The sequence below is a fragment of the Salvelinus fontinalis genome, chromosome 10 (assembly GCF_029448725.1).
Source record: "Salvelinus fontinalis isolate EN_2023a chromosome 10, ASM2944872v1, whole genome shotgun sequence".
NCBI lineage: Eukaryota > Metazoa > Chordata > Actinopteri > Salmoniformes > Salmonidae > Salvelinus > Salvelinus fontinalis.
This window is the reverse complement of record NC_074674.1, coordinates 20076104-20095192: the sequence shown is the minus strand read 5'-3', so window position 1 is coordinate 20095192 and position 19089 is coordinate 20076104. Positions and strand designations below refer to the sequence as shown.

Sequence of the window (19089 nt, the reverse complement as noted above, 5' to 3'; positions counted from 1 at the left end):
CACCACCCGAAGGACATCCGACCAACTTGACAACTGTGGGAAGCATTGGAGTCAACATGGGCCAGCAACCCTGTGGAATGCTTGACACTTTGTAGAGTCCACACCCCAACTAATTGAGGCTGTTCTGAGGGCAAAATGTTCAATTCAATAGTAGGAAGCTGTTCCCAATGTTTTGTACATTCAGTGTAGTTCATCGCAAACATTGTCACAGATTAGAATTCCATTTAGAGCAGTGGGCCCTGCAGGTCCAATAATATAACTGAAGACAGACAACTGACACGTTTCCATAAAGTAAACATTTATTTGTTTACGGTGGAGAAAGAGCATATTCAACAAAAGATGACAGTTGAAGTTGTGCTAAAAATCACCACGTAGGACTAAGGATTCTCGTTAATTGGTTTAAGAACATGTTCATTTCTGTTACATGAATATAGAGCGACACTAGTTGATGGTGTAGACAGGCAGATGTAAGCTACAGTGGAATGAAGGTCTGGCCTGGGACTACTGTTGGGGCAGAGGACATCCCAAATCAACACTTAGACCCTATTCCTTTCCCTAGACACTTCGAGATAGGCTCCTAGACCTGACAAGTGGTGTAAAATAATATGACAAACTATTGTAGTACTATACTGATAACACAAATCAGATATGTTTAGATTTATTAGGGGCCTTGAGGTTAGGTTTGACTTTGGACTCAATTTACAGCCAATGTACAGGGACATAGTAATGTGTAGTATGGATAAGGCAACAAAAAACAAGAAACGTACAGAACTTAATACAATACAAAAAGGAGAACAGAACCTAAACACAGAACTGATACTGCAGAGGGTTGCTGTTGGGTTGACCGAATTTCGGTGCACACCTTTGTATTATAATTGCAGATTTACTTTCAATGCATCTGGTTAGCTTATCACTCTCTACACAGCGGTTTAAAACACTAAATAATTGAAGAGAACTGGTTCAACGAGAAACATGTCAAAGAAAAGGTCTAGGATTGACAAAGTTTGGCAACATAACTGCAGAAAAATAACACGTATACATACATATATGAGATCTGCCACAGTAATACTTGTCATGAGATGAAAGGCACAGAGCGAGTCGAGTAGGTACAAATTTCTCCTTAACACTGACACAGGATCCGTTTCTAATCCCTCCAATGGTTAAGGTTAGGTTCTGTGGAAAATGGGAATCTGATCCTAGATCTGTAGTTAAGGAGAATGTCTACCTGGATCACAAACAGACAGATGAGCAGTCTGTACCTCAGTATTAAGAAAGGAACAATTAAAACCAGAACAAAAGACATGAAAACATCATTAGAAATAATTATAGTAGGAGCATCATGATTGTATTTTCCATAGTAGCAAGGATTCTTCTACCTTATTAAAAAGTGATGCTGTGCAAGAGGGGTTTTCTCTCCTTCCTGTCGGTCAGGTCGCCACTGGAGATGGGGAGTTAAGAAAAATAAGTGTTTCCTTTTTTTCTCTTTCTCATCTGGAGTCTTCTGTAGCTGACTGAGGGGAGAGGACTGGGGGCATTGACTGGGGGTGTGTCCCCTGGCTCTCTCCATGGGGTGCATCTCAATCTCCCCTCGACTCACCTTCATCTGCACTGATGTGAGAGCACGGGAAGGCTGTGTGGGAGACGGCCTCCGAATTAGCCTCACCTGTCCCAGTCTTTCACACCAGTGCAGAGGAGCTAAACGAGACGAGGAGAAGTGTTGAGCTGCACCCCATGTCTTCCTGGTCCCCTCTATCCATCCGTGGTTGGTTGGTCTCAGCAGGAGCAGCCGTCGCTGGGGGCGGCGGGCCGGTCGTCTCTCAGTTTGATCTGGTCTGGGAAGTCATACGTCTCCACCTCAGACTCCTACAGACACACAAAGCATGGGATTACACACAGCCACAAACACAGTGTGCACAAATCAGAGGTACAAGAACTCTACCCCACCCCCCCCCCAAAAAAATATTCTTCATTGATGACACAGTGTTTTTACTATGACATCATGAGTTCCACAGCAACCTCAGTGAACCAGTCTAACAGGTGTTTCCCAGCCAGGGAGAGAAAGGGGGTTTCTGAACAGCTGGAGGCACTCTGCCTACAGGTTTACCTGTGGCTGCTTGAGTCTATATTTTTTGTGTGTACCTGTTTAAGGGCATTGCGGGCAATGGTCTGGAATGCTTGGTCTACGTTGATGGCCTCCTTGGCGCTGGTCTCAAAGTACGGGATGCTGTTCTTACTGGCACACCAGGCCTGGGCACGTTTTGTCGTCACCTACACAACATAAGATTATTATTATTATTAACGCCATTGTGTCATACATACTTCCTCATTTTACATGGAACTACCTGTGGCATATACTCATCTTTTTAACACGTACGAACACACGGGTGTAATCGTTCTACAGTGGTTCCTGCAGCGTACGCTCAAACTAGAACACTTATTTCGAAGGCCCAGTTAGGATTGACGCAACAGTCAGCGTTCGAGCTGGCCACACAGTTCTCTTCTCTGTCACAGAAACATTTTGCATGTCTTCTTTACAGCGTTATATCCTCCATGTGAGCAGTTTATTTTGGGACGCAATGTTCACACATTCACAGAAGTAGCGACAGCACAACACAATTCCCATCCAAAACGGGAACAGTTTGGCTACATTAGTCGTAGCGCTAACTGAGGAAAGATTGACCCAACACAAGAGGTCATATTTAGCCAACTCTCCTGACAGAAACCGTAATATATGAATTAGCTAATAGTAATTACTACTTACAATTCATCACATCACGGGGGACCTCACCAGTGATAGAAATAATTGCGTAAAACACTCTCAAAAAAGGTTACAAGATGAGTTGCGTCCGTTTACCATCACTTCTGGAAGTTTACTCGAAAGATGAGTGAACCATCTCTTTACCTCATTTTATTATTATAACATCTTTGGTCTGACAGACGTTTACGTGACAACCAGAATGCATTGCATGTCAACAAACATGGCGCCACATATAGCTGGCAATTAGCTTAGCATTAGCTCACCATAATCAGTACAACCTTCAAAAAGTATTACACACACATTATGTGTCCATTATAATCTATGCAAGAATAGGAATGCATTATTTGTCACCAGTGCTTAAAAATGTGAATAACAGTTAAATACATTATGCTCCATACATACGATGTGCTACAATAGAAACGACAACGCGATATACAGTGAAAGGGCCGACTTCTGTGTGAATTAATGAGCAGGCAGAACACGCCTTAATTCAAAATGTTATTCGAAAATAAAACTTGCTAGAAAATAACTTCAAAATTGACAAAACATAGCCTATAGATAATTAGCAGGCAGAGTGCCTTGGTTTGACCGGTCCTGTTGTGTAACAATCACATTTTGGAACAGTGAGTGCATTCTGACATCACGCACATAAAAAAATTAATAAATGTAAATAAATAAATAAAAACTCACGCTAGGGTGACCGTTAGAGATATTTGGAACTCATGCATTAAAAGGTTAAGGGATGTAGCAATCACAACAAACAGTTGACCAAGTCTGACTCTGTACTGCCTACGCCCCACCACCTGCCTGTTCTGTCTCTCCAATGGACGGACACAGACACACCAACCTGTCTGTTCTCGAGGTCAATCTTGTTGCCTAGCACCACAAAGGGGAAGTTGTCTGGGTCTCTGGGGCTGGCCTGGATCAAGAACTCATCCCTCCAGCTGTCCAGTGTCTTGAAGGTGTTGGGCGCCGTGACGTCGTAGACCAGCACACAGCAGTCAGCGCCGCGGTAGAACGCCACGCCCAGAGACTGGAACCGCTCCTGCCCCGCCGTATCCCAGATCTGACAGAAGAGAAGACGATTACCATGTTTTTGGCATTTTAGTACTTTGTTGTATCATTTTTAAAGGTGATTACACAGAGAGGGAGAGAAAAGGAGAGAGAGGGAGAGGACAGGAGTGAGGAGGAAAAAGAGAAAGGGTGAGAAAGGGGGGAAACAGCGATTAAGATAAAATAGCATTTAATTGTCTGTTTTCACAGAAATGTGCCTTGCAACAAAAACTCTTTACAGGACATGGGGGTGGGAGAGAGGGAGGAAAGTGGGAGAGGGAAAGGGTGAGAGAGGCGTAAGAGGTAATAAAGAGAGGGAAAGAGAGAATTAAACCATATGACTCGTCACAGAATGAGTTGCCCAATCTCTGACTTAAACACACTATGACAAGCCAGCAGAGGTAAGCACTCATGACTAGGCTAATATTATAAACTGGGTGGTTCAAGCCCTGGATGCTGATTGGCTGACAGCCATGGTATATCAGACAGTATACCACGGGTATGACAAAACCGGTCTTTTTACTTCTGTAATTACACTTTCTAACCAGTTTATAATAGCAATAAGGAACCTTGGGGGTTTGTGGTATATGACCAACACCACGGCTAAGGGCTGTATCCAGCCACTCCTCTTTGCGTCGTGCCTAAGAACAGCTCATAGCTGTGGTATATTGGACATATACCACACCCCTCATGCCTTATTGCTTAAATATACCAGCACACACACACGAGACGCACCTGCATGGTGACCAGCCTGTCGTCCACCATCACCTCCTTGGTGAGGAAGTCAGCTCCTATAGTGGCCTTGTACTGGTTACTGAACTTCTTATTTACATACTGGTTCATCAGAGAAGTCTTCCCTACCCTGGGAAGGAACACACACACACACTTAACTGCACATATAGAACTGTAGCGATTGAGGGTAACAGCCAGAGAAGGGCTTCGAACTAGAGGTCGACCGATTAATCGGAATGGCCGATTTCAACTTTTCATAACAATCGGAAATCGGTATTCTTGGGCGCCTTAATCTTTATTTAACTAGGCAAGTCAGTTAAAAACACATTCTTATTTTCAATGACGGCCTAGGGGGCAGAACGACAGATTTTTAACCTTGTCAGCTCGGGGGATCCAATCTTGCATTGATTACATTGCACTCCACGAGGACCCTGCCTGTTAGCGTATGCAGTAAGCTAAGGTAAGTTGCTAGCTAGCATTAAACTTATCTTATAAAAAACAATCAATCAATGACTGTCATTGCTCCAATGTGTACTTAACCATAAACATCAATGCCTTTCTTAAAATCAATACACAAGTATATATTTTTAAACCTGCATATTTAGCTAAAAGAAATCCAGGTTAGCAGGCAAAATTAACCAGGTGAAATTGTGTAATTTCTCTTGCGTTCACTGCACGCAGAGTCAGGGTATATGCAACAGTTTGGGCCGCCTGGCTCTTTGCGAACTAATTTGCCAGAACTTTACGTAATTATGACAACATTGAAGGTTGTGCAATGTAACAGGAATATTTAGACTCATGGATGCCACCCGTTAGATAAAATACGGAACGGAATAAACGTTTTGTTTTCGAGGTGATAGTTTCCTGATTAGTCAAAATTAGCCATATACTGGTTTAGAGAGAAATAGTCGACGCGTTATAATTCCTGTAATAACTTGCGGCTGAATTTGAAAGGGGTTCCTTCGTTATTTTACCGTTCATGTCTTCCATAGAGAATGTCTTGATCTACTTCAAATAAGGTCTGTGTTTCGTGCAGGCTTAAACCGCCTCGACGTTTTGATACCCGTGTAAATCTCACTAGGATAAGGTAACGTTTGTCAACATATTTTCATAAATCCACTCTACAATTTTTTTAATCTTCGCTTATATTTAGCCAATATTGATCAGAGTTACCTTGTCCTATATATATCTACACAGTTATAAAATTGGCACAGTGATGTAAGCCTACACGAAACACAGACCTTATTTTAAGTGAATCTAAAAATATCCTATGGAATAAATGAAGGAACCGCTTTTCAGATTTTGCTAGGTGTAATAGGAATTATGACTCGCACTTTGGTTGTCAATTCTTACCATGCCCATTATTAAAATAGGATTTCCTGCATATAGAAATTAAAGTTTTTGTTTTCAACATTCATCACAGGTAACTTAAACTCTATTTTTATTCAAACAGTTGAGAGTATTGGTCTCCTAAGCAGACTCTTCAGTATCATTGTCACTTCAGAGCTGTGTGCGTGTGTGTATTTATGTATTATATTAAGTTAAAATAAGTGTTAATTGTTCATTCAGTATTGTTGCAATTGTCATTATTACAAAAATGTGTGTGTGTGTGTATGATATATATCTATAAAATTATTATTTAAAAAAATAAATAGGCCGATTAATCGGTATCGGCTTTTTTGTCCTACAATAATCGGTATCGGTATCTTCATTGAAAAATCATAATCGGTCGACCTCTACTTCGAACCACTGACGACCTGCACAACTACATGTGCCAGAAAGATCCTGACTTCTTGACAGAGGCCGTTGTACACTCACATGCAAGGGTGCTACAGAACTAATACACGTCTGTTGGGAAAATGAGTGACATCTGGTTGTGTAAACACCATGATGATCTTCTGATCACTCACCCAGAGTCTCCGAGGATGATCACCTTCAGCAGCACCTTCTTACGGGAGGCCATCCTTCCCTGGGGGTGTTACTCTTCTGAGTGTTACTCTTCTGAGAGGAGACAGACGGGACAACAGTCAACTAGCTGGATCTGGGAAGTCAGTCGTCACGAAACAGTCGGCTTTTGGGTTAATTGTGATAACACCCTTATTTACACGTGACACAGACTTGTTAGTTGGGTTAAATGCGGGAGACATTTCAGTTGAATACATTCAGTTGGACAACTGACTAGGTATGGCACCCCTCAGGTCTCTATTATAATGATTAATACCATTTTAAGTTTAGAAATCCAAACCCATCACCCCTTTCCTTTAAAAACCGTTAGTAAATTAGCATACCATCTAGCTAAATATGTAGCTAGCTAACTTGAAATGCAATAGACTGTCCATCTGGAAACCGTTAAACAGAATAGCGAGTTCAAATCTAATTCAAATTGTGATCTTATTAACTGTAGCTAATAACTAAAAAATGTGACCTTAATGTTACCAGGCTGGCACTGTAGCCAGAATAGATTCTGACCCTACTCTTGCTTACAGCTGCACTGGGGTCAGATTAACTCATTCATAGAAGCCAACTACCTTTAGCACGGAGAACAACGAGCCAGATGTTTCACTGGATGAATATATCTGAAGCATCTGGTTAGCATTACCACTAATCACCAAATATAGTGATGAGAGGAAGCCCAGTTGCCAGCTGTGGAAGAAGATGTGGATTTTGTCTGTCATTCTGCTAATTTTGTCATTGATGAAACATTTGATCTCAACACAGCTTTCTGTACTAGAATCTGTTACGAACAGACTGGACCAAGTTTTGTAGACTTTACTCTTTGCCAAAGTTTTTTTTAAATTGTGTTGTTTAGAAGGAGTGCAAGGGCGAATAGAGTTATTGCACCCGCACACTTCACAGAGTTGGCGTTCCCTAACAGAAATACGCAAATACATGCTAGAACGGATCTCGCTAGCTCATGCTTGGCTCTGTCCACCTCCTTGCTTGTTCTGCCCACTATAATGAATTTGCTTCCATTGGAAATGACAGGCGGTGGTCCATCTTGGGTAAATTATAAAAATCTTTGCCTTTAACACCTATTGATGATAGTATCTTCTAGCTGGGGGATTTTTGTTAAGAGCCCCAATGCTCGTTCTGAACGTTAAAAACATATGAAACATGTCTCTCATCAGCGAGAAACAAAATGGCAAGAAGCTGCTATGTGGGGAATCGTAGGTGGCACATTTGAGATAGTTTTATCTTGTTCTTGATACCAGGTCTTGTTTTGAGGCGTTTTAACAGATGTCACGCCTATGCTAATATGGCAAAAATGCACTAGCCAGCTAACCAACAACTAACGAGGTATTTGAGAAACAACAAGTGCTCATTGTGCAAATGTATTTATGTTTTCAATAAACGCTGGAGACAAAATATGGTTTACATGTTGTCAATCTAAGACCGTCTGTTTTGCCCCATAGTTGCACACACGTCGGTTTTGTTGCTAAACAACTAACCCGTCTATAGGGTTATGGTTCTTATACAGCCATATTTCCATGTTACAGCATTTGTTTATGGAAAACAGCCCGAAGACAGAGGCGTGCCTGTGCTAATTAGCCATCTGCGTCTCCGAACACCTGTGTTTAAATATAAGACTGAAGCCACAAAGGTGTTGTCACTGAAAAATACTGTTGGTGGCAACTGTGTTAAATCCAGTTAAAACAGTGTACAGTAAGTATATATTTAGCATTTGGGAAATTATTTTGATGTGATATGAAAGTAGAGGGTTATATGTTTCCAGAACCGTACCGCAATTGAGAATTAATTCACATTTAGATGGAGTATTTGGCTGCCAAAGCCAATTCACCTCTAAACAGAAATTGTATGGTCTTTGGAGTATAAGGAGTAAGGTAATCCTCTTTTAGTCCACAATTGGGCTAGGGTCAGACAGACTTCCTGATTAGAGACAGTTGAGCGGGCACAATGTACGGCTCAGAAAACATACCTCGATCCAGGGATGAGAAATGCGTTTTTCTCCAAATTGTCCCATTATTCCAACTGTTACACCGTAAAGACTGCTAGTATTTAATAAACGCCATTTGTCCTCATGCTAACTAGCAGTAGCCACAGCAGCCATTATGGAATGGCACGTTGCATTTAACAACAAAAGAGCTGATTGGCTTACATTGACATTTCAAAATGGCTTCTGCTACCTAGCATGATGACAAGGACAGTTTTCCGAGAAAACTATCAGTAGTTCAATCTTCAGTGTAATGGTTGGGATAATGAGACAATTCTGAGTTTAATGCATATCTCATCCCTGGATTGAGGTACATTTTCTGAGCCTTATCTCGCACCGCCTCCGCTGTCTTAATCTAAACAGGAAGACGGTCAGACCCCAGTGCAGAGTGTAAGCAAAAATAGGGTCGGAATCTATTCTGGCTAGCAGGCAGTGTATGCTACCTAGCCATCTGCTGACTGGTCACGCTGCACTGCCGACTATCAAGAACTGTCAAACAGCTAGGCTAACGGCTCATATTGATTGGTGCCAACCAAGTACACAGATATACGACAAATCGTTGGCTAACTTTACTAATTTATCATCGAAATACTAGCTAGCTAGCTAACGTTATATGGACTGTCACAGAAAACAATGTTCTAACGTTAGCGAGCTAGCTAGTGTAAGAATATAAAAAAAAAAAGTGGACCAGTTAACGTTACCTGTTCAATAATCAAGCGACGATGTTACGGCACCGGGACAATTTTTAACAACTTAGTCCGTTGATGTCAGTTTGCCGGGATCACTCACTATTTTTCAAGAAGTGAAAGTGAAAAAACCTGACCAACTAACGTTAACTAGCTTGATGAAATCTTGTCCTAGCTAAGAACATCCGCTTTTTGTTACGCTGTTGCTCAATATGGCAGTCACGAGGGGTTGACGTGTCCCCAGGTCGAAACCAATGAACGCCCTTTAAATATTCGCATCAATTGTTTATTATTTTCCTATAATATGAATTGCACCCTGTATCTGTGCGTGTCCTGGAAGTGACTACACTACATTTAAACAGATTTGATTTATCCACAGTTAAAACAAAAGGGACCACAGACAAGCCAGCAGTCATCTTAAAAATGTTTTTAATCTTCATACATTTTTAAATACACTTGGTTACAATAAAAACACGAGGCAATCGTGTTAAACAGACCTTTTCAGACACCTGTATTTTGTTCTGTACAACATCTGCTTCACCTCTGTGATTCTAGATCCAACCTACCATTATCACTTTATCACCAGGTCTCTTCTCCCCTGCCCTCCCTCCCTCCCTCTCTCTCCCGCTCTCCTTCTTCCCTCTCTCCATCCTCTTAGAAGTCATCATCATCACAGATGTCCAGGTAAACGTCAAAGGCTTCTCGGTTACAGTTGCCATCGGGGGTGAACACGTATTTATGGAACGTCCCGTCAACACAGATAGCTAGAAAAGGGAGGAATGCAGAAAAAAAACCATATTTAAAACTATTATTACAATTTTCCACGACACAGCTTCATTGTATAAATTAAATAAATATATTGTTAATTCCCACAGTACAATGAATGTTCCAGCTACATGTAGGACGATAACTATATTGATTGATAGATATGAAACATTGCTGTCTAGTTGCTTAGAGGACTGACCGATGACAGAGTTGACGTTTTTAGAGGTGTTCTTCCCAAACGCACAGATACAGGCACACTCTGCCGGAACGGTGAAACTGGCCAATGACCACTGGCTGTCCACATACTGACCAATCACTGGGCCCACCTTCCCCACACGAGCCAATCTGTAGAGAGGGGAAGAGGGCTGATAGTGGCATAAACAAGCCATGAACAGTAAATTGTCAAATTTGGATTTGAGGTACGCACAAACACTAGGCTGGTTGCCAGTCTTTTTAGCTAAAATTCCACTTCTTGTATTCCGTGTCATATGCCAATGACAGATGTAATGGAATACAAGAAGTGGAATTTTAGCTAAAAAGACCGGCAACCAGGCTAGTGTTTGTGCGTACCTCAAATCCAAATTTGACAATTTACTGTAGAGAGGGGAAGAGGGCTGATAGTGGTATAAACAAGCCATGAACAGTAAATTGTCAAATTTGGATTTGAGGTACGCACAAACACTAGCCTGGTTGCCAGTCTTCTTAGCTAAAATTCCACTTCTTGTATTCCGTGTCATCTGTCATTGGCATATGACACGGAGTACAAGGATTGGAATATTAGCTCAAATGGAATGCTAAAAACACACAGCGAAACTCTCTCTCAAACACACGCAAACACACATGCGTGCATCTTACGCTGAGCGTCTGTTGAGTTTAGTATCTTTGAGAGCGAAGATGTGAACAGTGCCCTTGTCACTGGAGGCACACAGGAACGAAGAGTCATGACTGAAGTTGATGCTGGAAGAGAGAGCGAGAAGGAGAAGCGATGAGACACTCTGCATCACCTCCATCTCCCCATTCCCCCCCTTACTCTCTCTCCCCCCAGTACCAGTAGAGTGTAGCAGGGTCTGTTCCTCTGCGTAGCTCCACTAGTTTGTCTCTGGTGGTAGTATCAAAAAGTCTGATGAGGGTGCCCTTGCGGGAGGCCGAGGCCGCGACGCTGCCAGGCTGGTTGAGCGCCAGGCAGGCGATCTCACTCTGGTGGGCGTTGATGGTAAAGGGGGCGGACGATGTGCCAGGCTTGGTGTTGGAAAGGTCCTGGAGCGGATAGTGGGAGAGAGTTCAACACTGACTGACTGGGACCTCATGGGTAATGTGAAAAATGATCAACACACACAGAGCAGTTTCGAAAGGGCAGATAGTCTTCAACACTAGGAATCCATCAGTCAATGGAATGACATGTGAAGGTGTGCTTTATGAACATCTTATAAACCAACATAGTAAGGTACCATGCTATACACTTTTAAATGAAATGGATGAATTACCACAAGCTGTAGACTTCCACACTTATGTCCAGGGAAGACCAGCAGCTGTTTCTCCAGACTGGGGCACAGGTCACACAGTCCTGACAGAGAGAGAGAGGGGAGTATCCACACGTCTATCAGATAACATAACCAAGTGCGTGTGCGTATATGTGTGTGTGTGTGTGTTTGTACCTTTAGGGTTGTCTCTGGTGTCAAACTCAAACAGTTTCACAGGGTTGTCAGGGAAACTGTAGACATAGATCCTGTTCTTTAACACAATGATGATCCTGAGAGAGAGAAAGAGAGAGAGAAAGCGAGGGGAGAGGTTGGAGTGTGAGAAAGCAGAGGGAGAGAAGGGTTAGTAAAACAACACACTACAGGGGGCTCTATGGGAAGTTGGGGCTTGTTCAGGAGAATGTTACTAAACGTTCAGATAGTAACTCACTTGTCGTGTCTCATGCGTACGGCCAGAACAGGCTTGGTAAAGGTAAACTCCAGCACCAGCTTGTCCTTGGGGTCCCTCCCCTCCCGAGCATCATCCCAGATCAACACTAGGATTTAAAAAAAATACATTCGGTTTTGAATTAAATGAAAACAATACATGAGAATCATTATCAAAAATGTTCTAAAATCTAAATACAATCAGTCCCAGTCACTACCACAATTTAAACTGAGACCCAGCAATTTGACATTGCCATGACCAGCACTGCTGACATTGAGATGAGCACGATGCAGGAATTTGCTCTCACAGTCATACGGAGTATCTGGGCATATGTAAAGTTTATCTCCGCTCTTCAACACCCTTAGTAGTTTGGAAAATCAAGTCTAATCAGTAATTCAATAAAATATGTGGTCCGCTCATCCACTCACCTGAGATCTCAGAGAACTTGGGGTTGACTCCACCTCCTACTACAGCCAGCAGGTTGGAGCGATGCAGCATTGAACACTGGGCCACACTACCCACCTGCTCATGGTCTGACACACACAAGCACAGGATGATCACACACACAGTATGAGAACACACAGTTCGCTCATACCACAGGTCTGAATTCCACTCACCAAGGTGTCCCTTCTCTATAAGAGGCTCCACATTGTAGATCCTGACACCGGTTTCCATGGCACAACAGAAACAACCTGGGGAGGGATGGGGAGGTACACTGATAAATGTACACTGTCTGAAACAAGAGTAAGACTCACAAAAGTAATGTACTCTACAGATCGCTTTCTGGCTTCACAGAGGAGGCTACTCTTGTCTTACTCTGGTCCTGGTTGAACTGCAGGCTGTTGACTCCTCTCGGTTGGGCCATGTTGGAGGAGTGACGTTAGGCTGATGTTACCAGGTAGATATAGCTTAGAAGAAAACCCAGGCTTGTTTCTGCCTTACGGACAGGGCTAGGCACCTTGATTGAAACAGAAGAAAAGAGAAAGGAAACATCACCGACCACTGTTTAGAAGGGGCACCGTCAACGTGTTTTTTCCCCAAGCGAAAATAAGTTCGCTAGCCTGGTAAACAAACCCAGCCAGTGAAGAACTCAAGCAAATTTGGCTATCTCTATCTGCTGCAGTTATTTTTCATCGTAACAGCTGTATCATGTTATTGAACAACGAATATGGTGTTTAAAAGCTTACCATGAAGCGAGGGCAGAACACGAGTTAAAGATTAAAAGCGCTTGACACTGTTAAAATGTCTCCAACAAAGCTACACAGTGACGAAATGTTTTGTTGTTATTTTTCCTGCAGATGACGATGGTCGCGTGTATCCGGTTTCTGACTTCGTGTCTCCACGCCACAAACGAATTATACCGCCACCTAGCGTGCTGAAGTAAAATAGAACTGTAGATAAATGGTTGCAACCCGAAGTGTGTGTGTGTGTGTGTGTGTGTGTGTGTGTGTGTGTGTGTGTGTGTGTGTGTGTGTGTGTGTGTGTGTGTGTGTGTGTGTGTGTGTGTGTGTGTGTGTGTGTGTGTGTGTGTGTGTGTGTGTGTGTGTGTGTGTGTCAGCAAGCCAGCCAGCCATAGACTTATATAGTAGGTGCCACTAGGCTCCAGCTTAGGCCTGTCTGCTCAGAGTATACTAAAGAACAGTGTGTAGAAGGACGGAGCATACTTATGAACAGTGTGTAGAAGGACGGAGTATACTAAAGAACAGTGTGTAGAAGGACGGAGCTTACTTATGAACAGTGTGTAGAAGGACGGAGTATACTAAAGAACAGTGTGTAGAAGGACGGAGCATACTTATGAACAGTGTGTAGAAGGACGGAGTATACTAAAGAACAGTGTGTAGAAGGACGGAGCATACTTATGAACAGTGTGTAGAAGGACGGAGTATACTATAGAACAGTGTGTAGAAGGACGGAGCATACTTATGAACAGTGTGTAGAAGGACGGAGTACACTAAAGAACAGTGTGTAGAAGGACAGAGCATACTTATGAACAGTGTGTAGAAGGACAGAGCATACTTATGAACAGTGTGTAGGACGGAGCATACTTATGAACAGTGTGTAGAAGGACGGAGTATACTAAAGAACAGTGTAGAAGGACGGAGTATACTAAAGAACAGTGTGTAGAAGGACGGAGCATACTTATGAACAGTGTGTAGAAGGACGGAGTATACTAAAGAACAGTGTGTAGAAGGACGGAGCATACTTATGAACAGTGTGTAGAAAGACGGAGCATACTTATGAACAGTGTGTAGAAGGACGGAGCATATTTATGAACAGTGTGTAGAAGGACGGAGCATATTTATGAACAGTGTGTAGAAGGACGGAGCATATTTATGAACAGTGTGTAGAAGGACGGAGTATACTTAAGAACAGTGTGTAGAAGGACGGAGCATATTTATGAACAGTGTGTAGAAGGACAGAGCATACTTATGAACAGTGTGTAGAAGGACGGAGCATACTAAAGAACAGTGTGTAGAAGGACGGAGCATACTTATGAGCAGTGTGTAGAAGGACGGAGCATACTTATGAACAGTGTGTAGAAGGACGGAGTATACTAAAGAACAGTGTGTAGAAGGACGGAGCATACTTATGAACAGTGTGTAGAAGGACGGAGTATACTAAAGAACAGTGTGTAGAAGGACGGAGCATACTTATGAACAGTGTGTAGAAGGACGGAGTATACTAAAGAACAGTGTATAGAAGGACGGAGCATACTTATGAACAGTGTGTAGAAGGACGGAGTATACTATAGAACAGTGTGTAGAAGGACGGAGCATACTTATGAACAGTGTGTAGAAGGACGGAGTACACTAAAGAACAGTGTGTAGAAGGACGGAGCATACTATAGAACAGTGTGTAGAAGGACGGAGTACACTAAAGAACAGTGTGTAGAAGGACGGAGTACACTAAAGAACAGTGTGTAGAAGGACAGAGCATACTATAGAACAGTGTGTAGAAGGACGGAGCATACTAAAGAACAGTGTGTAGAAGGACGGAGTATACTATAGAACAGTGTGTAGAAGGACGGAGCATACTTATGAACAGTGTGTAGAAGGACGGAGTACACTAAAGAACAGTGTGTAGAAGGACAGAGCATACTTATGAACAGTGTGTAGAAGGACAGAGCATACTTATAAACAGTGTGTAGAAGGACGGAGCATACTTATGAACAGTGTGTAGGACGGAGCATACTTATGAACAGTGTGTAGAAGGACGGAGTATACTAAAGAACAGTGTGTAGAAGGACGGAGCATACTTATGAACAGTGTGTAGAAGGACGGAGTATACTAAAGAACAGTGTGTAGAAGGACGGAGCATATTTATGAACAGTGTGTAGAAGGACGGAGCATACTTATGAACAGTGTGTAGAAGGACGGAGCATACTTATGAACAGTGTGTAGAAGGACGGAGCATACTAAAGAACAGTGTGTAGAAGGACGGAGCATACTAAAGAACAGTGTGTAGAAGGACGGAGCATACTTATGAACAGTGTGTAGAAGGACGGAGTATACTAAAGAACAGTGTGTAGAAGGACGGAGCATACTTATGAACAGTGTGTAGAAGGACGGAGCATACTTATGAACAGTGTGTAGAAGGACGGAGCATACTTATGAACAGTGTGTAGAAGGACGGAGCATATTTATGAACAGTGTGTAGAAGGACGGAGCATATTTATGAACAGTGTGTAGAAGGACGGAGCATATTTATGAACAGTGTGTAGAAGGACGGAGTATACTTAAGAACAGTGTGTAGAAGGACGGAGCATATTTATGAACAGTGTGTAGAAGGACGGAGCATACTTATGAACAGTGTGTAGAAGGACGGAGCATACTAAAGAACAGTGTGTAGAAGGACGGAGCATACTTATGAACAGTGTGTAGAAGGACGGAGTATACTTATGAACAGTGTGTAGAAGGACGGAGTATACTAAAGAACAGTGTGTAGAACGACGGAGCATACTTATGAACAGTGTGTAGAAGGACGGAGTACACTAAAGAACAGTGTGTAGAAGGACGGAGCATACTATAGAACAGTGTGTAGAAGGACGGAGTACACTAAAGAACAGTGTGTAGAAGGACGGAGTACACTAAAGAACAGTGTGTAGAAGGACGGAGTATACTATAGAACAGTGTGTAGAAGGACGGAGCATACTTATGAACAGTGTGTAGAAGGACGGAGTACACTAAAGAACAGTGTGTAGAAGGACAGAGCATACTTATGAACAGTGTGTAGAAGGACAGAGCATACTTATAAACAGTGTGTAGAAGGACGGAGCATACTTATGAACAGTGTGTAGGACGGAGCATACTTATGAACAGTGTGTAGAAGGACGGAGTATACTAAAGAACAGTGTGTAGAAGGACGGAGCATACTTATGAACAGTGTGTAGAAGGACGGAGTATACTAAAGAACAGTGTGTAGAAGGACGGAGCATATTTATGAACAGTGTGTAGAAGGACGGAGCATACTTATGAACAGTGTGTAGAAGGACGGAGCATACTTATGAACAGTGTGTAGAAGGACGGAGCATACTAAAGAACAGTGTGTAGAAGGACGGAGCATACTAAAGAACAGTGTGTAGAAGGACGGAGCATACTTATGAACAGTGTGTAGAAGGACGGAGTATACTAAAGAACAGTGTGTAGAAGGACGGAGCATAGTTATGAACAGTGTGTAGAAGGACGGAGCATACTTATGAACAGTGTGTAGAAGGACGGAGCATACTTATGAACAGTGTGTAGAAGGACGGAGCATATTTATGAACAGTGTGTAGAAGGACGGAGCATATTTTTGAACAGTGTGTAGAAGGACGGAGCATATTTATGAACAGTGTGTAGAAGGACGGAGTATACTTAAGAACAGTGTGTAGAAGGACGGAGCATATTTATGAACAGTGTGTAGAAGGACGGAGCATACTTATGAACAGTGTGTAGAAGGACGGAGCATACTAAAGAACAGTGTGTAGAAGGACGGAGCATACTTATGAACAGTGTGTAGAAGGACGGAGCATACTTATGAACGGTGTGTAGAAGGACGGAGTATACTAAAGAACAGTGTGTAGAAGGACGGAGCATACTTATGAACAGTGTGTAGAAGGACGGAGTATACTAAAGAACAGTGTGTAGAAGGACGGAGCATACTTATGAACAGTGTGTAGAAGGACGGAGTATACTAAAGAACAGTGTATAGAAGGACGGAGCATACTTATGAACAGTGTGTAGAAGGACGGAGTATACTATAGAACAGTGTGTAGAAGGACGGAGCATACTTATGAACAGTGTGTAGAAGGACGGAGTACACTAAAGAACAGTGTGTAGAAGGACGGAGCATACTATAGAACAGTGTGTAGAAGGGCGGAGTACACTAAAGAACAGTGTGTAGAAGGACGGAGTACACTAAAGAACAGTGTGTAGAAGGACGGAGTATACTATAGAACAGTGTGTAGAAGGACGGAGCATACTTATGAACAGTGTGTAGAAGGACGGAGTACACTAAAGAACAGTGTGTAGAAGGACAGAGCATACTTATGAACAGTGTGTAGAAGGACAGAGCATACTTATAAACAGTGTGTAGAAGGACGGAGCATACTTATGAACAGTGTGTAGGACGGAGCATACTTATGAACAGTGTGTAGAAGGACGGAGTATACTAAAGAACAGTGTGTAGAAGGACGGAGCATACTTATGAACAGTGTGTAGAAGGACGGAGTATACTAAAGAACAGTGTGTAGAAGGACGGAGCATATTTATGAACAGTGTGTAGAAGGACGGAGCATACTTATGAACAGTGTGTAGAAGGACGGAGCATACTTATGAACAGTGTGTAGAAGGACGGAGCATACTAAAGAACAGTGTGTAGAAGGACGGAGCATACTAAAGAACAGTGTGTAGAAGGACAGAGCATACTTATGAACAGTGTGTAGAAGGACGGAGCATACTTATGAACAGTGTGTAGAAGGACGGAGTATACTAAAGAACAGTGTGTAGAAGGACGGAGCATGCTTATGAACAGTGTGTAGAAGGACGGAGCATACTAAAGAACAGTGTGTAGAAGGACGGAGTATACTTAAGAACAGTGTGTAGAAGGACGGAGTATACTAAAGAACAGTGTGTAGAAGGACGGAGCATGCTTATGAACAGTGTGTAGAAGGACAGAGCATACTAAAGAACAGTGTGTAGAAGGACGGAGTATACTAAAGAACAGTGTGTAGAAGGACGGAGCATGCTTATGAACAGTGTGTAGAAGGACGGAGCATGCTTATGAACAGTGTGTAGAAGGACAGAGCATACTTATGAACAGTGTGTAGAAGGACGGAGTATACTAAAGAACAGTGTGTAGAAGGACGGAGTATACTTAAGAACAGTGTGTAGAAGGACGGAGCATGCTAAAGAACAGTGTGTAGAAGGACGGAGCATACTTATGAACAGTGTGTAGAAGGACAGAGCATACTTATGAACAGTGTGTAGAAGGACGGAGTATACTAAATTACAGTCTAGAAGGACGGAGCATACTTATGAACAGTGTGTAGAAGGACGGAGCATACTTATGAACAGTGTGTAGAAGGACGGAGCATACTTATGAACAGTGTGTAGAAGGACGGAGCATACTTATGAACAGTGTGTAGAAGGACGGAGCATACTAAAGAACAGTGTGTAGAAGGACGGAGTATACTAAAGAACAGTGTGTAGAAGGACGGAGCATACTTATGAACAGTGTGTAGAAGGACGGAGCATACTAAAGAACAGTGTGTAGAAGGACGGAGCATACTAAAGAACAGTGTGTAGAAGGACGGAGCATACTTATGAACAGTGTGTAGAAGGACGGAGTATACTTATGAACAGTGTGTAGAAGGACGGAGCATACTAAAGAACAGTGTGTAGAAGGACGGAGCATACTAAAGAACAGTGTGTAGAAGGACGGAGCATACTTATGAACAGTGTGTAGAAGGACGGAGCATGCTTATGAACAGTGTGTAGAAGGACGGAGCATGCTTATGAACAGTGTGTAGAAGGACGGAGTATACTAAAGAACAGTGTGTAGAAGGACGGCGGTGTTGCAATTGTGATGGGGATCATAATGCTGAGTTCCTGGAGTGCCCTGTGAAGGAGATTGAGGTGGCAAAAGTTAGAGTGACCAATCTAATCTTAGAGGCGAAGGCGATTAAAAGAATTGAGAAAACAAGTGACGCTAGTGAAGATATGATAGTGGAAGCACCACAGCCTGTAGTAAATGTTTTC

At 42.6% G+C, this 19089-nt stretch overlaps 2 protein-coding genes across 3 annotated transcripts; both read right to left on the bottom strand.

The window, feature by feature from the left end:
• Positions 1-277: 277 nt before the first annotated feature.
• On the bottom strand, positions 278-9404 carry LOC129863783 (ras-related protein Rab-7a-like). Its single transcript, XM_055936038.1, has 6 exons — positions 9197-9404; positions 6454-6544; positions 4547-4673; positions 3606-3824; positions 2140-2268; positions 278-1863 (listed from the first exon to the last, which is right to left on the bottom strand). Exons 2-6 carry the CDS (start codon positions 6504-6506, stop codon positions 1774-1776), a joined length of 618 nt encoding a protein of 205 aa, XP_055792013.1. The 5' UTR covers positions 6507-6544; positions 9197-9404; the 3' UTR covers positions 278-1773.
• Positions 9405-9593: 189 nt separating this feature from the next.
• Positions 9594-13179, bottom strand: wdr45 (WD repeat domain 45). 2 transcript variants are annotated; one of them, XM_055936034.1, is made up of 11 exons: positions 13039-13177; positions 12668-12809; positions 12469-12543; positions 12280-12384; positions 11855-11960; positions 11602-11696; positions 11431-11510; positions 10995-11203; positions 10802-10903; positions 10146-10291; positions 9594-9945 (listed from the first exon to the last, which is right to left on the bottom strand). In XM_055936034.1, the coding sequence occupies exons 2-11, from the start codon at positions 12714-12716 to the stop codon at positions 9836-9838; spliced, it is 1077 nt and encodes a 358-aa protein (XP_055792009.1). In that variant the 5' UTR covers positions 12717-12809; positions 13039-13177; the 3' UTR covers positions 9594-9835. The 2 variants fall into 2 exon arrangements, with proteins under 2 accessions (XP_055792009.1, XP_055792008.1); XM_055936033.1 differs by having other exon boundaries at positions 12280-12543; positions 13039-13179.
• Between the last annotated feature and the right edge of the window lie 5910 nt (positions 13180-19089).

What these genes read in the sequence shown, in the direction of transcription:
- LOC129863783 (XM_055936038.1), bottom strand. Translation starts at nt 6,506, where the DNA reads ATGGCCTCCCGTAAGAAGGTGCTGCTGAAGGTGATCATCCTCGGAGAC. An exon ending in ATCATCCTCGGAGACTCTGG is followed by an intron (nt 4,674 to 6,453) that starts GTGAGTGATCAG and finishes GTTCCTTCCCAG; the next exon opens with GGTAGGGAAGACTTCTCTGA. An exon ending in TTGACCTCGAGAACAGACAG is followed by an intron (nt 2,269 to 3,605) that starts GTTGGTGTGTCT and finishes TATGTTGTGTAG; the next exon opens with GTGACGACAAAACGTGCCCA.
- wdr45 (XM_055936033.1), bottom strand. Translation starts at nt 12,716, where the DNA reads ATGGCCCAACCGAGAGGAGTCAACAGCCTGCAGTTCAACCAGGACCAG. An exon ending in GCAGTTCAACCAGGACCAGA is followed by an intron (nt 12,544 to 12,667) that starts GTAAGACAAGAG and finishes ATCCCTCCCCAG; the next exon opens with GTTGTTTCTGTTGTGCCATG. An exon ending in CACCAGAGACAACCCTAAAG is followed by an intron (nt 11,511 to 11,601) that starts GTACAAACACAC and finishes TCTCTCTGTCAG; the next exon opens with GACTGTGTGACCTGTGCCCC.